Source organism: Notechis scutatus, chromosome 13 (assembly GCF_049901735.1).
Source record: "Notechis scutatus isolate UNSWTSFEM ecotype Mainland chromosome 13, rNotScu1.2, whole genome shotgun sequence".
Taxonomy (NCBI): domain Eukaryota; kingdom Metazoa; phylum Chordata; class Lepidosauria; order Squamata; family Elapidae; genus Notechis; species Notechis scutatus.
Genome location: NC_142021.1, coordinates 14,562,840 through 14,580,402, shown reverse-complemented (window position 1 = coordinate 14,580,402; position 17,563 = coordinate 14,562,840). Strand labels below are relative to the sequence as shown.

General features: G+C 44.4%; 1 protein-coding gene across 1 annotated transcript in view; it reads right to left on the bottom strand.

The window, feature by feature from the left end:
• Nucleotides 1-252: 252 nt before the first annotated feature.
• The window catches only part of RTN4R (reticulon 4 receptor), a 167,249-nt gene continuing 149,938 nt past the window's right edge, over nucleotides 253-17,563 (bottom strand). Inside the window, exon 2 of the mRNA XM_087943103.1 lies at nucleotides 253-2,015. Coding sequence (XP_087799229.1) covers nucleotides 577-2,015 — 1,439 coding nt within the window. The 3' untranslated portion in view covers nucleotides 253-576. The remainder of the gene's footprint in view (nucleotides 2,016-17,563) is intronic.

Sequence of the window (17,563 nt, the reverse complement as noted above, 5' to 3'; positions counted from 1 at the left end):
CTGCAAACCCAGTCAGGTGGAAACGAAAGGAGGTTAAAGCTCGAAATTCAGAAAAGTAGGAATTTTTTAAAAATTGCCACTGAAGTGATCTCAGCAGATGGGAAGATGTGCAATATTGTTTAGGGCTTTAGGACTTCAAATTACAAAGTAATGACTTTAGGGTGAGGGGAACATTACAAAGTTATGGGGTTATTATACCTCTTGATATTCTATTTCTTTCTTTCTTTCTTTCTTTCTTTCTTTCTTTCTTTCTTTCTTTTTCTTTCTTTCTTTTTCTTTCTCTTTCGGAAAAGAGTAATTCCAAGGACAAAGGCAACATCAACCAATCAAAATCAAACATATAAATTCCAGAAGGAAGAAATAAATTATTTACACTTTGTGTTGTTGTTGTTGTTGTTGATTATGTGTGTGTGTGAGAGTTTATAAAGGCATCCAGTAAATGTTTAGCATTGTAACATTTTTCTCTGGGCATAACTTCTCCTTCACAACCTTTGGGGCAGAGGCTTTTTGTCCCCCCACTTCCTGTTCCTCTCTTAAAGCCGAGAGCCCCCCCTGAAAACAAAGGCTCGATTGATTTCAAGAGAAGCAAAAGAGACTCCACATAACAGGAGGCAGCAGAAGGCTTGGGAGGGCTGGGAAGCTGGGGCCGGCACTGGGGACTGGCTGTGCCATACGGCACTGGGACCTGGACTTATTCCTTCGAGAGCACCCCTGCCTCCTTTTCGTTGGGGCGGTGGAAGGCTCCACGGGGCCCAAGAACTCTGGTTTCAAGTTGGTCAAAGGGGGGTCGACTGCACTGGGGTATGTTCCAAAGGGCGAGTCGTTGATGTGCTTGCTGCTGCCATTTTTGGGCAGCTCTGCCTCCACCTGATGCTTGGTTTTGGCCATATTTTCCTTATCCTTGAGTGGGTTATTAGGGGAAGCCCGGTTGCTGTGAGAAGAAGGCCCTGCCTTGGCTTTGGCTTCATAAATGAAAGATTTATCCATCTCTGGTGGGCAGCATTTCTGCGCGTTGTCCTGGGGGCTGAGCGTTGGGCCTGCTGTGGGCAGTTTGCCAGACTTGGTCTTGGTGCTGAAGACGCTTGTTCGGATCTGGTTGAAGGAGTCAAGGCAGACTTCCAGATCCGTGCTCGGCAAGCGCTTGAGGTCCCTTCCTGCCAGCTGAGTGGGTAAGTGGCACTCCAGTTCCGAGGAAGACCCTTTGAACTGCTTGAACCAATCCCAGAGGGACCGGGCCTGGCAATCGCAAACCCACTGGTTGCCGTTGAGTCGGAGGTACTGGAGAGACCCCAGCGGAGCCATGGTCTCCCCGCTCAGCACTGTCAAGTTGTTATTAAAAAGGTACAAGGTCATCACTTTCCCAAGGTCATGGAAGGCCCTGCGGTGGACTCCGCCAACCCTGTTCTGGTGCAGCAGAAGCCTATCCAGGTTCGTCAACCCTCGAAACACGTTTTCTGACAAACGCTTGATTTTGTTCCCGTGCAGAAACAAATAGGTGAGGTTAGCGAGATCCAGAAAGGTGTCGTCTGGAAGCTCCTGCAGGTTGTTGTCCTGCAGGTAGAGATACTGTAAGGAGAAAAGACCCCGGAAGAGCCCCGTGGACAACTCCAGGATCCCGCAGCGATCCAGGTGCAAAGTATGCAGGTGGACAAGGCCCTGGAAGGTAGAAGGGTTAATGGACTTCAGGTTCACGTTATCACTCAGATCGAGCTCTTCCAACTTGTTGAGCCCATAGAATGCCCCGGGTTCAATGAGACTGATATTGTTGGAGTGGATCCACAGAATAGAGATGTTGTGGCAGAAAGTAAAGCTGGTAGACTGGATCAGGCCGATTCGGTTGTTGTGTAGGAAAATCCGCTGGGTCTGGACTGGGATCTCGATGGGGATGGTGCCGAGCCCTTGCTGCTGGCAGCTGATGGTGATTTTGGGTTCACTGTAACACACGCATGCTCCGGGACACAACTCCACTTCGGATGGGAAGTTCAAGCACAGCACCAAAACCAGCAGTTTGCTTCCTGAAAAACGTCCCAAAAGAAAAGGGGAGAAAGAGAAAGGAAGAGATTAGATCATTCCGGTAGACCGACATGTCATCGTCATTCACAACAGACATTTGAAAGGTACCACTAGCCCAAGGGTGTCAAACTCGATTTCATGGAGGGCCACATCAGGTTGGGTTTGACCTTGGGGGGCTGGGGTGGACATAACCAGCATGACGTCATTCATGTTGGGGGGGCGCTTGTGGTGGCCTGAGCCCTCCACCAATGAAAACGGGCTCCCGAGCTCTGTTTTTGGCTGGGATGGCCTCCTGCAACCCTCTGCCAGTGAAAATGGAGCTTGGAAGGGCCATGCATAGCCCTCACGAGCTCCCTTTTCTCTGGCAGAGGCACCACAGGCCGGTCCTTTGCTGTTTCCAGGGTTTTACCCCAGGCCTTGAGTTTGACATCCCTGAACTAGAGAATACACAAACGACACCCAACCTAGACAAATATGAATAAAATGACCCCCAATTGAAACAAGAAATTCCCTCAAGCCAATATTAGCACCAGATTTTGGAAACAGGAAAAAAAACCTGACAGGTATATTTCTTACGAAGGCCATCTCCATGCCACTGAAATGCAAGTGGTCCCTTGGATATCGGGCATCTCCCTTCTTGACCACATTACAAATGACAGCATTTGACAGCATTTTGGTGTGGCACCAATTACAGAGTAGAGGAGAGAGAAGGCCGGCTCCGCTGGTATCGACATGTCCAGAGAGCAGCACCTTCCACCATGGCCAAGACTGCCTACCAACTACAAGTCAATGGCTGGCGACCTTGCGGGCATCCAAAACAGAAATGGCAAGACACCATCAACAAAGATGTCCAAGCCATGGGCCTGCGCCCTGGAGACACAGCTGATTGTGCAAAATGGCATTCAATGTTCTGTAAAGCAGCCCCTGCACCTGCAGGAATACACAAAGAAGGAAAAGGAGAAGGAGGAGAAGGAGAAGAAGAAGGAGAAGAAGAGGAAGAGGAGGAGGAAGAGGAGAAGGAAGAGGAAGAAGAAGAGGAGGAGGAGGAAGAGGAAGAAGAAGAGGAAGAGGAAGAAGAAGAGGAAGAGGAAGAAGAAGAAATTTCTTACCCCAGGCATCCTCAACCCCCGGGCTGCAGCCATAAGCCATTTGGAACTGGGTCACGGAAGCAGCAGGGAAGCATGCCCATGCGCACCCCACCCCTACTTGCATGAGCAATGTGCAAGTGTGTGCATGCAGAACTCCATTTGCATGAACTCCCCCACACTTGTGCAAATGGAGCTGCACATGTGTGTGTTTCCTGGCCACTTATGTAGGATTACCCCCACTGGTCTGCAAAGCCAGAAAGGTTGGGAAACTCTGTCTTATCCCATCACTTGCACCTGTTCAAGTTTGATTTCAGTCATAAATGGATTTTGATGAAAAATGACAGGATTTTAACATGGAGAGGATGTCACAGAAACATTTATTACAAGTCAAGTATCTGGAGCACCAAAAACATGCAGCATGGCTTCAGATTTTCCTAACTCTGGACTCCAGCCATTCAGATGATTGTCTTTCATCTTTTCCCTGTTTGGAAGGGACAGAGGGGGGAGTGGAAAAGGTTTTGCTGAATATCCAGAAGGAAGGAGGATAATTGGCAGGGAGAAAAATAAATCCACATTTCCTAAGAAATAATATTTATCCCCCCCTTTTTGCCTTTTTATTTTATCCTCTCATTTATTCTTGAAAATGCAAGCTTGTGTTTTTGCACTTGGCAGCTGAGGGTTTAGTACAACTCACCCCAGAACAAAGAGCTGCTTCAGGTCACTCCCTTCTCCTGGAAATGCAATTTTAGTTTACTTTACTTTACTTTACTTTATTGTCATTGCACCTCATACAACAAAATTAAATACCATCTTCAGTATACATTTTGACTATGAAAATAAACACAAATACCCTTCACATTCTATACAATGAATTGAAAACCCGATATTGCATTAACATTGCACTATATAATAGAATTCAATAGTTACTGCCCTGGGATAGAAGCTGTTTCCCAGAGTTCAGCCTCTCAGAGGCAATAGCAATAGCACTTAGACTTATATACCGCTTCACAGTGCTTTTACAGCCCTCTCTAAGCGGTTTACAGATTCAGCATATTGCCCCCAACAATCTGGCTCCTCATTTTATTGACCTCGGAAGGATGGAAGGCTGAATCAACCTTGAGCCGGTGGGACTTGAACTGCTGAACTGCTGGCAATCAGTAGTCAGCAGAAGTAGCCTGCAGTACTGTACTCTAACCACTGCGCCACCACGGCTTCTGAAGGCCAATTCTGTTCCATGGTGTTCTAACCCAGGCTTCGTAAACTGTAATTATTCACAAGCTTGTTTTAAAAGCAAAACCTATTTTATTGCAACGCTGGGAATTGTTTTCATTCCCAGCCAGAATTAATCTCAAACAGTCCCCCAAGATAAGCACATACCTTTCAGTTATGTGAAGTGCTGCTAAAAACAGAAACCAACCAAAGTACAACAAAAAAACCAACCAAAGTATACAGAGCTTTAAGGAGGACTCAAAATCTATTGAACTACTTCGCTTCCTGCAAAGGTTTCATCATCTTGGCCTGACTTTTATCCCTTATGGGAGGGGCAAACACCTCTCAACCTTACTCCCGAGTCTCCCCTTTTGTTTCAGCTGCTCTTGCCTTCTAGCAGCTCTGCGCATACGCCCAGTGGGAACAGGCTCTCCTTGTTCCTCTGCCTCACTGCTGCCAGACTCCGGAGGAAGCACCCCACTCCCAGATGGTCCTGGCCCCATCTCTACATCGGATGCAGGTCATCTAGTCCAACCCCCTCTGCCCAAGCAGGGGACCCTACACAATTTCTAACAGATGGCAGCCCGGTCTCTTCTTTAAAGCCTCCAAGAATGAAGCTCCCACGACTTCTGAAGGCAAGTGGTTCCACTGAATATAGAATAACAGAGTTGGAAGGGACCTTGTAGTTCATCTTGTCTAACCCCCCACCCAAGCAGGAGACCCTACACCATGGCAGTCCAATTTCTTCTTGAAAGCCTCCAGTGATGAAGCTCCCACAATTCCGAAGGGAACTTCTGTTCCATTGCTTGATTGTTCTCACTGTGAGAAAATTCCTCCTTTTCAGCTTGATCCTTATTCCTTGTTTGGCCTTCGTGTGCTTTAGAAAATAGCTTTATCCCCTCCTCTCTGTGGCAGCCCCTCAAATATTGGAAGACTGCTCTCCTGTCTCCCCTGGTCCTTCTCTTCACTAGATTAGCCATGCCCAGTTCCTGCAACTGTTCTTCATATGTTTTAGCCTCCAGTCCCCTCATCATCCTGGTTGCTCTTCTCTGCACTCTTTCTAGAGTCTCAACATCTTTTTATAGTGGGGTGACCAAAACTGGATGTGGTATTCTAGGTGTGGTCTTACTAAGGCTTTATAGAGTGGTATTAGTACTTTCTTGATTCTTGATTGTATCCCTCTGTTAATCCAAATTAGAATTGCATTGGTTTTTTTGGCTGCCGCCACACACCAGAGTATATTATAGAGTTAGCAGTGGCGAGTTGGCCGCAGCGAATTGCCATAGATACCCTGGACCTCACAGGTAGCCAAACTCTTGTATTCAAAGAGGTGATGTATGAATACATTTGGAGAGATCTCTGAGCCTGCAGATAAAGAGCTATAAATCTCCATCAATAAATTACGATCATTTGCTCTGTCAATATTATAGATATGGCTCAAATATTTTATTGGGGCGTTGGGGACAGCACCAAGGGACAGATCAGACCAGAGATGGTTCCCTCTTTTGGGTAATCAAAAGCCGGGAAACCTAAACCAGCCCTGCGGTCTTGTCATCATAACTCACTTGGTGCGCTTAATGAAGCTGCCAATCGAAGAAGAGAACTGCAGCTGCCGTGGCTCTGAGCGAGATCCCTTCGGAGGAGAGATGGCACCTGCTCAGCAAGCGGGGACAATCCTCGTGCACGAGATGATTAAGTCCTCCCTAGCCCCTCAAGGCTCAGAGTTTGGACCACGCTGGTGACATTTACTGGCTACTTGTCATGCTTCAACACGCTCTAGCCCAATTGTATGGAACAAGGCCCAGGTTCTGAGTGCCTCGCTGACAGTGTGTCACACAAGAGGCTCCTCTTGGGAAATTAAAGCAATACTACCCACTGGTTGGGGGGGAAAGGGGAGGGGGGGGAAGTTGCCAAAAATGCAAGGAAAGACAAATCCGTTGGGAGTTTGGTGAGTCATGCCAGGCATTAGGGCTGTGTGTGTGTGAGAAACAGGGTTTCTCCAGCCTTCTCCTGCCCTGTAATGAGGGTACCAAACTCCACATGAGGATAGCAATACCACTTAGACTTATATGCCTCTTCACAATGCTTTCCAGCCCTTTCTAAGCACTTTACAGAGTCAACCTCTTGCTCCCACCCCAACAATCTGGGTCCTCATTTTACCCAGCTCGAAAGGATGGAAGTCTGAGTCAACCTTGAGCCGGTCAGGATCAAACTGCTGGCAGTGGGCAGAATTAGCCTGCAATACTGCATTCTAACCACTGGGAGGGAAGGAAGGAAGGAAGGAAGGAAGGAAGGAAGGAAGGAAGGAAGGAAGGAAGGCCAATAGCACTTAGACTTATATACCACTTTATAGTGCTTTAAAGTCCTCTCTAGGCAGTTTACAGAGTCAGCCTCTTGCCCACAACAATCTGGGTCCTCATTTTACCAACCTTGGAAGAATGGAAGGCTGAGTCAACCTTGAGCCAGTCAGGATTGAACTGCTGGCAATGGGCAGAGGAAGGAAGGAAGGGAGGGAGGGAGGGAGGGAGGGAGGGAGGGAGGGAGGGTAGAAAGGGAAAAGGAAAAACAATAGCAATAGCACTTAGACCTATATAGCACTTCATCATTTCCAGCTCTCTCTAAGTGGTTTACAGAGTCAGCCTCTTGCCCCCCAACAATTTGGGTCCTCATTTTACCCACCTTGGAAGGACAGAAGGCTGAGTCACCCCTGAGCTGGTAAGGATCAAACTCCTGGAAGTGGACAGGATTAGCCTGCAATACTGCATTCTAACCACTGTGCACTAAGGAAGGAAGGGAGGGAGGGAGGGAGGGAGGGAGGGAGGGAGGGAGAGAGGAAGGAAGGGAGGGAGGGCAATAACAATAGCACTTAGACTTATATACCACTTCATAGTGCTTTCTAGCCCTCACTAAGCGGTTTTATAGTGTCAGCCTCTTGCCCCACAAAATCTGGGTCCTCATTTTACCGACCTCGGAAGGGTGAAAGGCTGAGTCAACCTCGGGATCGAACTGCTGGCTGTCAGCAGTATTAGGCTGCAATACTGCATTCTAACCACTGCACCACCATGGCTCTGGTATGAAAGATGGCACTTTCTAGGACTTATACTTTGGCTCTTTTCCTCCTGCTCCTTGTACAGCTAGTCTCTGACTTGCAACACTTACAACTAAAAAAAGTGACTCAGGACCATTTTTCACACTTATGACCATTTTTCACTCTTACAACCATTTTTCACACTTATGACCATTTTTCATACTGAGGACCGTCATAGCATCCCCGTGGTCACGTAATTTACATTTGGATGCCTGGCAACTGACTCACATTTACGACAGTTGCAGTGTCCCGAGGGGTCATGGGATCCCCTTTTGTTTAGCAAGTCGATGGGGAAGGCCAGAGTCCCTTAATAACCTAATGGTACTAATTTAATGAGTGCAGTGATTCACTTAATGACCATGGCCAGAAAGTGGCAGAATTCGCTTAACAAAGGTTTCGCTCAGCAACGATAAAACCTTGGGCCGACTTGTGGTCATTAAGTCAAGAGATACCTGTGGAACAGTCCTAAACAGAGTCACAAATAAGCTGTTTACAAACAGCTGCAATAACCCCAAGATTTGCCCCTAATAACCCACTCTCTCCCAGTTTAATTATCATTATTTTAAGCCAAGAGGTTTGCCATTCTTCAAGTTACCACAACTCCTTGGGTGATTGTTCTGACTCAGGCTTCGTCAAACGTAATTAAACATGTGTTGTAAAAGCAAAACCTATTTTAATGCAATGTTGGGAATTACTTTCATTCTCAGCCAGAACTAATCTTAAACAGTTCCCCAAGACAAGCACATGAATGTCAGTGCTGTGGAATGCTGCCAAAAACAGAAGTATCCAAATTAATTATAACAAAAACCAACCAAAGTACCAGAAAAAACCAACCAAAGTGCACAGAGCTTCCAGGAGGACTCGGAATCTATTTAACTACTTTGCTTCCTGCAAAGAGTTCGTCATTGAGGTCTGACTTTTATCTCTTATGGGAGGGGCAATCTCCTCTCAGCCTTTGTCCTAAGTCGCCCGTTTTGTTACTTCCAGTATTTTCGGAAATACAGGAAGTGACGAAACAGGCCTATTTTTCGGCCTGCAAAGCCTCTGGAAGGCCGAAAATAAGCTGGGAGGCACGTGCTTGTGCAGTGAGGTAAGTTTGCTTGAGGTTCGCATGCTGGCACAAATGGCTATGCGTGCCACCTGTGGCATGCATGCCACAGGTGTGCCATCACGGGTGTAGGGTCTCCTGCCTGGGCAGGGGGTTGGACTAGATGGCCTACAAGTTCCCTTCCAGCTCTGTTACATCTGTTACATCTTCCTCTCAAATCTATCGATCTGGAGATATGATGATGCACTTTTCCTTCAGGAGAGAGTTGATAAGAATATTTTCCTGCCTGGACATAAAGGGATTCAGAGGCAGCTCGAAGCCTTTTGCTGAGTCAATGGCCTTTTCTTGCCTTTATCTCTGACAGGCAGGGAAAGAAGGTGAAAAAAAGACCACACGTACAGTACGGCATCCAGTTTTGGTCACCACACTATGAAAAAGATGTTGAGACTCTGGAAAGTGTGCAGAGAAGAGCAAGCAAGATGGATTAGGGGACTGGAGGCTAAAGCATGTGAAGAACAGTTGCAGGAACTGGGCCTGGCTAGTCTAGTGAAGAGAAGGATCAGGGGAGACAAGATAGCAGCCTTCCAATATTTGAGGAGCTGCCACAGAGAGGAGGGGAGCCAAGCTATTCTCCAAGGCACCTGAACGCCAGACAAGGAATAAAGGATGGAAACTGACCAGGGAGAGATTTAACCTGGAAATAAGGAGGAATTTTCTGACAGTGGGAATATCAACCAATGGAACAGAAATTGCCTTCGGAAGTTGTGGGAGCTTCATCCACGACTCTTTAATGGGAAAGATGCTGATCACTTATCTATTTATTTATTTTATTTAACCAATCTCTCTGACAAACCCCTCCGGCAGCAAACATGCCACATAAAACATCAACCATAACAAAGCACAAATAATCCCACAGAAAATATGGATCGACCCCCCCCCCCCCTTATTACAATTACAAAACATCTACAGTAGGCCGCACCTCCACACTGAAACTCCCAACTTAACAGTCTGTTCCGTTTGCTTGGAGGGCCCCACATCAATGACCCCTTGTTGTGCGATTTTTTTGGAAACATTCATTTACATTCTTGGGCTCAGAGAATGCCATCCTGTCCATCCTGTGCATCATTTGGGGCTGAAGCCACCATCCCATTTTTGATCTTGAAGAAAGAGTCAAGTTTTGATCCAGGAATTTTTTTGTACCCAGGATGGAAAACAGCATCGTCTTGGCCCATCAGCATGACAATTGGAGCCAACTGCATACCAGAATAACCAGAGTTGGGATACAGAACATAGAACATAGAATAATAGAGTTGGAAGGGGCTTTGCAGATCTTCTAGTCCAACCCCTTGCACAAGCTGAAGCACAAACTTCTCTCTCTCACTGGCCAGTTTTCACAATTCCTCAGCCTGTTTCAAGAATAACTGAATCAATTTAGCTTTAAAAAAAACTGGCATAAAACTTCCCCATCAAAGCTACCAACCTGCCTTCCATGGAGGACCTGTATGCTGCACAAGTCATAAAGAGGGCTGTGAAAATATTTACAGACCCCTCACATCTTGGACATAAACTGTTTCAACTCCTTCCCTCAAAACGATGCTATAGATCTCTGCACACCAGAACAGCTAGACACAAGGACAATTTTTCCCCAAATGCCATCACTCTGCTAAAGAAATAACTCCCACAACACTGTCAAACTACTTAGTAAGACTGTATTTCTATTCTTCTTCTCATCCTTCCTAGTTCCTATCTCCTTCCACTTGTGACTATAACCGTGTTGCTTGTATCTTTACAATTTATATTGCTTTATTTGTTTCCTAGTATGATTTGATTGCTTGTTTAATAGCCTATGACTATCACTAAGTGTTGTATCTTATGATTCTTGATGAATGTATTTTTTCCTTTATGTACACTGAAAGCACATGCACCAAAGACAAATTCCCAATCACACCTGCCCAATAAAAAATTCTATTTTATTCTGTTCTGTTCTATTCTATATTCTATTGTACCTTATAGTTCTTGATGAATGTATCTTTTCTTTTATGTACACTGAGAGCATTTGCACCAAAGACAAATTCCTTGTGTGCCCAATCACACTTGCCCAATAAAGAATTCTATTCTATTCTAAAAAGCGTAGAGCCCTTTATATCCAAAAGCAAGAAGGCTTTTCTGTTTGAAGGGCAATAAAAGTATGCTGTAAGGGAATGCTTGAAAGTTGAGAAAGAAAAGGAGCATTTACAAACACGACCAGGACAGAACAGATGGATAGTTCAGCCGTATTTGGTGCAAGAGCCATTAGTGCATCAGTTAAGCAATCGCAGAGAAAGAAACTTGAAATGATTCAGTGAGATTCCACCTTAATGAGTTCGCTAATGAATGGTGGCTGAGATGTCACAGATTCCATTTTCAAGATTCTGCCTCCAGACTTTCTTTTTCCTGGCATTAAGGATGATTGATGAAGCTCCCGGAGAATCTTGCATCTCCATCCATGAACTGTTGGGGCTTGAGAAGACTGTCAACCTGAAGGCAACAATTATCTGCTTTGCTGTGTGTAGATTAACTTAAGCACTTTGTCCCTTGTACTTAAAAGATAGTTTCAGAGAAACAGAAGCAGGCTCAGAGATGGAAAAAGAGCAGGGTAGAGGGATAGAAACAACCCCTATGATGGGAGATTTAGTATTTAGTATTGATGTGATAGTATTGATTTAATCGCTCACAAGATACAGGTATAAGAATAAATATAGTTTTGAATACATGAGATAGATACTTATAAGAAAAATAAAAAAATAGGACAGGGACGGTAGGCACGATTGGTGCACTTATGCACACCCCCTGCAGACCTCTCAGGAAAGGGGTGAGGTCAATAGTAACAGTCTAAGGTTAAAGTTTTGGGGGTTTTGGGGAAGAAACCACAGAGTCAGGTAGAGTATTCCAGACATTGACTATTCTGTTGCTGAAGTCGTATTTTCTGCAGTCAAGTTTGGTGCAGTTTACCTTGAGTTTGTATCTATTGTGTGCTCTTGTATTGTTATGATTAAAGCTGAAGTATTCATTTGCAGGTAGGATATTGCAATGTATGATTTTATATACTATATTCAGTTTTGGCCACCCTACTATAAAAAAAGATGCTGAGACTCTGGAAAGAGTGCAGAGAAGAGAAATAAAGATGATTAGGGGGCTGGAGGCTAAAACATATCAAGAACGGTTGCTGGAATTAGGTATGTGTCAGCATTCCAGGGAAATTCCATTCCTGTCAGTAACTCCAAGACACACACCATCTCAAAGTACTTTTATTAGAACAGTACCTGGCACATACTGGGGAAATCCGGAACAAAATCTTCCTGGCTTCCGCACAAAGTCCCAAGCTACAACCCATCCCCTTTTCCTTCATCACCAGATCACGTCACCAATCCCAAAGTAAGTTTTAATTCTTTCTGCGTCACACTCTGTAACCTTGAACTATCAAAATAATATATTTTGTCTACTGTCTGTATGGATCTTTGTCTTTTGAGTTTGTATATTTGTATATTTTAATTTTTTGTATTCAATAAAGTTTGTCTTTTGAGTTTGTATATTTGTATATTTTAATTTTTTGTATTCAATTTGTTTTAAAATTATGTATGTATGTATGTATGTATGTATGTATGTATGTATGTATGCATATATGTATTGTCTACTAATAGCTACTCAATTAACATCACCCCTCTCACTTTCTTCAACTATGTGGCAGCAATGAATTCCATAGCTGACAGTATGTCTGGTTTAATGAAAAGAAGGACTAGAGGGTGATAGGGTAGCAGGGTTACAATATTTGAGGGGCTGACACAAAGAACAGGGGATCAACATTTTCCAAAGCACCACAAGGCAGGACAAGAAACAATGGATGGAAACTAATCAAGGGGAGAAGCAACCTGGAATTAAGGAGAAACTTCCTAACTGTGAGGACAAGTGGAAAAGCTTGCCACCAGAAATCATGGGCGCTTCATCATTGGTGTTTAAGAAGGGACTGGACAATCACTTGTGTGAAATGGTATAGGTTCTCCTGCTTGAGCAGGGGGCTGGACTAGAAGACCTCCAAGGTCCCTTCCAACTCTGTTATTCTGTATTCTGAAAGATATCAAGAGCAAGGCATGTTTTACCTTGAGAAGAGAAGCTGTATGGAGGTGGAATAGCCCTTTTCAAATCCCAGAAAACCTGACTCTTCAAAGATGGTCAAGGCCTGATCTCTCATATTCACAAATGCAACACACAAAGGATTTAAGTTACTGGAAAGCGGATCCTGCCTGAATGTTAGAAGGCTTCCCCAAACAGGTCCTCTCTCACTTTTCCTGGATGTGTCCAGGAAGTGGAAGCTGGGCAGCTTATCTTTCAGGGATGCTTGATTTCCGCACATTAACAGGGACTGGCTCTCAATTCAAGAACTTCCCTGGAATGCCAATTTAATCATTCAGAATAGATCTCTAAGGGACCTTGGAGGACTTCTAGTCCAACCCCCTGCTCAAGCAGGAGACCCTATACCATTTCAGATCCCAGTGGTGGGACTCATCTCCAGGGAGGATGAGTCTGCCTACCGAGATGAGGTGGACCAATGGTTGATTTCTTGGTGTGGAGACAATAACTTGGTCCTCAACACCAATAAGACCAAGGAGCTTATAGTGGACTATAGAAGGAACAGATCAGACCTCCAGCCCTTGCTTATCCATGGAGACCGAGTGGAGCAAGTGGCCAGTTTTAAGTTTCTGGGTGTTACCCTAAAAGAGGACCTGACCTGGGGGGCTCACATTGCAGCCCTGGTCAAAAGGGCCCAGCAGAGATTCTACTACCTGAGGCTTCTCAGAAAACAACAACTGAATGAGAAACTGCTGGTGACCTTCTACCGCTGCACCACAGAGAGTATCTTAACTTACTGCACCTGTGTATGGTTTGCCACTTGCACAGGGACAGATAGGATGGCACTCCAGAGGGTTAACATCATTGCCCAGAGGATCATGGGTTGCCCTCTCCCCTCTTTGGAAGAGCTTTAGAGCTCCCGCTGCCTTAAGAAAGTTCAAAACATTCTCAAAGATCCATCTCATCCTGGACTCCCTTTTTAAAAAAAACTATTACCATCTGGCAGACGGTACAGGACAATAAAAACAAGGACAAATAGGCTGAAAAACAGCCTAGTAACTATTGAATTCTACTGTATAGGGCAATATTAATGCAATATCAGGGGTTTTCCATTCAATGTATAGAATGCGAAGATGTGTGTTGTGTTTATTTTCATAGTCATAATAGACACTGAAGATGGCATTTAATTTCGTTGTACGAGGTGCAATGACAGTAAAGTAAACTAAATTAATACCAGTCTCATGGTAGAATATTATTAGCAGCCACCCCAGAAGTCTTCATAAATCAAGAGAATGAACCAAGGCTTCAAGGAGAATGGATTTATAGCTCAACAAAGACACCCCTCCCTTCATACACCCCTCCCAGTCCTCCAGAGTGCATCCAACTCTTCCAAAAGGCCTAAATGCAACAGGACAATCCGGTTAATGTGCCACTGACCTTGAAAAAATATAGAACATCAGGCTTAATTAGGATTTAATCGATATGGAATTAAACACTGTGTTGACCCTTAAACAGGCCACTTTAGAGCCACATAAAAAGGAAGGCTGTCGGCAGCACTTACAAGTTTCATCTCCAAAGAGACCCTGAGCTTAAGGGTGGAAGAGAAGGGTATCAACCAAGTTAATGCTTTTTACAAAAGTTAATGGTTTTTACAAAAGCTTTCTATGAATGGTCTGTTATAGTTCCCTCGGCTCGTAATTCTTCTCCTCGTCAATCTATACGTATCTATCTATCTATCTATCTATCTATCTATCTATCTATCTATCTATCTATCATCTATCTATCTATCTATCTATCTATCTATCTATCTATCTATCTATCTATCTATATCTCTCTCTCTCTGTCTGTATCTATCTATATACAGGTGAAACTCGAAAAATTAGAATATCGTGCAAAAGTTCATTTATTTCAGTAATGCAACTTAAAAGGTGAAACTAATATATGAGATAGACTCATTACATGCAAAGCAAGATAGTTCAAGCGGTGATGTGTCATAATTGTGATGATTATCGCTTACATCTCATGAAAACCCCAAATCCACAATCTCAGAAAATTAAAATATTACATGCAATCAATAAAACAAGGATTGTACATAGAACAATATCGGACTTCTGAAAAGGATAAGCACGCATATGTACTCAGTACTAGGTTTGGGCCCCTATTGCAGCAATTACTGCCTCAGTGCGGCATAGCACGGAAGCTATCAGCCTGTGGCACTGCTGAGGTGTTATGAAAAACCAGGATGCTTCAATAGCAGCCTTCAGTTCTTCTGCATTGTTCGGTCTCATGTCTCTCATCTTTCTCTTGGCAATGCCCCATAGATTCTCTATGGGGTTCAGGTCAGTCGAGTTTGCTGGCCAATCAAGCACAGGAATCCTACGGTCATTGAACCAGGTTTTCGTGCTTTTGGCAGTGTGGGCAGGTGCCAAGTCCTGCTGGAAAATGAAGTCAGCATCCCCATAAAGCTTGTCTGCAGAAGGAAGCATGAAGTGCTCCAAAATCTCCTGGTAGACGGCTGCGTTGACCCTGGACTTAATGAAGTACAGTGGACCAACACCAGCAGATGCCATGGCTCCCCAAATCAACACAGAGTGTGGAAACTTCACACTGGACTTCAAGCATCTTGCAGTGTGTGCCTCTCCATTCTTCCTCCAGACTCTGGGTCCTTGGTTTCCAAATGAGATGCAAAAGTTGCTCTCATCAGAAAAGAGGACTTTGGACCACTGAGCAACAGACCAGTTCTGTTTTTCTTTAGCCCAGGTAAGATGCTTCTGATGTTGTTTGTTGTTCAGGAGTGGCTTGACAAGAGGAATACGACATTTGAAGCGAAGCCCATGTCCAGGATCCGTTTGTGGTGTGGTGGCAATTTTCCTTGTGAAAGTCCCCAACACTTTTGAATGGCCTTTTCCTGACAATCCTCTCCAGGCTGCGGTCATCCCTGCTGCTCGTGCACCTTTTTCTTCCACACTGTTCCCTTCCACATAACTTTCTATTAATGTGCTTTGATGCAGCACTTTGGAAACATCCAACTTCTTTTGCAATTACCTTTTGAGGCTTTTCCTCCTTAGTCAATGATGGTTTTCTGCACAACTGTCAGGTCAGCTGTCTTTCCCATGATTGTGATTCCTACTGAACCAGACTGAGAGACCATTTAAAGGCTCAGGAACCCTTTGCAGATGTTATGGCTTAATTAGCTGATTAGAGTGGGACACTTTGAGCCTAAAATATTGAACCTTTTCACAATATTCTAATTTTCTGAGATTGTGGATTTGGGAGTTTCATGAGATGTAAGCCATAATCATCTCAGTTATGACAAATCATGGCTTGAACTAGCTTGCTTTGCATGTAATGAGTCTATTTCATATATTAGGTTCACCTTTTAAGTTGCATTACTGAAATAAATGAACTTTTGCACGATATTCTAATTTTTTGAGTTTCACCTGTATGTCTATTTATCTGTCTGTCTATCATCTATCTATACATGTCTGTCTGTCTGTCTGTCTGTCTGTCTGTCTGTCTGTCTGTCTGTCTCTCTCTCTCTCTCTCTCTATTTATCTATCTCTATCTCTCTATCTATCTATCTATCTATCTATCTATCTATCTATCTATCTATCTATCTATCTATATCTATTTACCTACCTACCTACCTATCATCTATCAGAATAGAGCTGGAAGGAATCTTGGAGTTCTCCCTGCTCAAGCAGGAGACCCTATGCCATTCCAGACAAATGGCAGTCCAACCTCTTCTTAAAAACCTCCAGTGATGGAGCACCCATGACTTCCGCAGGCCAGCTGTTCTACTGGTTAATTGTCCTTACTGTTAGGAAGTTCCTCCTTAGTTCCAGGTTGTTTCTGTCCTTGATTAGTTCCCATCTGTTGCATCTTGTCCTGCCTTCTGGTGCTTTGGAGAATAAGTTGGCCCTTTCTTCTTATGGCGGTTGCAGTGTTCCAGGATCATGTGACTCCCTTTGTAAACTTTCTGACAAGCCAAGTCAGTGGGGAAGCCAGAGTCACTTATGTTACTGTCAGATCCGTGTATCTGTCATTTCTTCAATGGAAGAAGAAAAGGGGGTGGGGGAGACTGATAAAGAAATCCTTCTTGATGTAACCTGAATATATTTAATCTTATATCGAATTTGTATAACCTACACATGATACAGTGGAGAGATGAAACCCAGATGGCCAGAACCTATCACCTCTGAGAGAGACAGCCAGGAGATGAAGAGACCATAAAAATTCCACAGTGAGATGTGTCCTGAGAAACTCTGAAAAAGATCATTCTAAAAAGGGGGTGGGGGGGAATTAACATGTTGGCTCTTTGTTTCACTAAATACACATCAAGATAAGGGGAGGGTTTTAAACTCCCTTATCTACCTCTGCATGCCTGAGAGACCTTAGATGCTGCTTTTAACCCCTACATGAATTGTCTCATCTCAATAAATGATTCCTTTCTGATACATTTTGATACGTTTTCAGAAATTCATTCTAGTTGATTGAATGGGAAAAGTTCTTCAGCCTGACACAAAGCAGCATCTGCAATAGAGGTCAGCCTGGAGAGGAAATTAAAAAAAACCAAAAAAAAAAACCCTTCACTCTACTGAGGGGACCCTGCAAGAAATGTCTGAGTACAGCAAGGACCAAGGGAAGCCGAATGCTGGGGAGAAACGTCGACAGTTACCCAGCCAGATACTGACTCGGTGCACCCCCTCAAAGATAGCGAAGCTGCCTACGAAACCTCCACCAAGCTCCGGTGGTCTATAGGTGTAGGAAAAAGAGACAGCTGGGACAGAAGAACCAGAGGAATAGCCCTCACCCAGGGCAATCGTAAAACTGGGTGGAAATTGGAGCTGGAGGCCCTATCGAATCAGGAAGAATGGGGCGAGGAGCCACCAGCCGACGACTGACTGAGACGGTACATAAATCACCTCGTGAGGGAAGCCCTGGAGAACCTCAAGGTGAGGGATGCACCAGGATGCCAACCAGAAAATGAGAGAACCTGAGCCACCACCC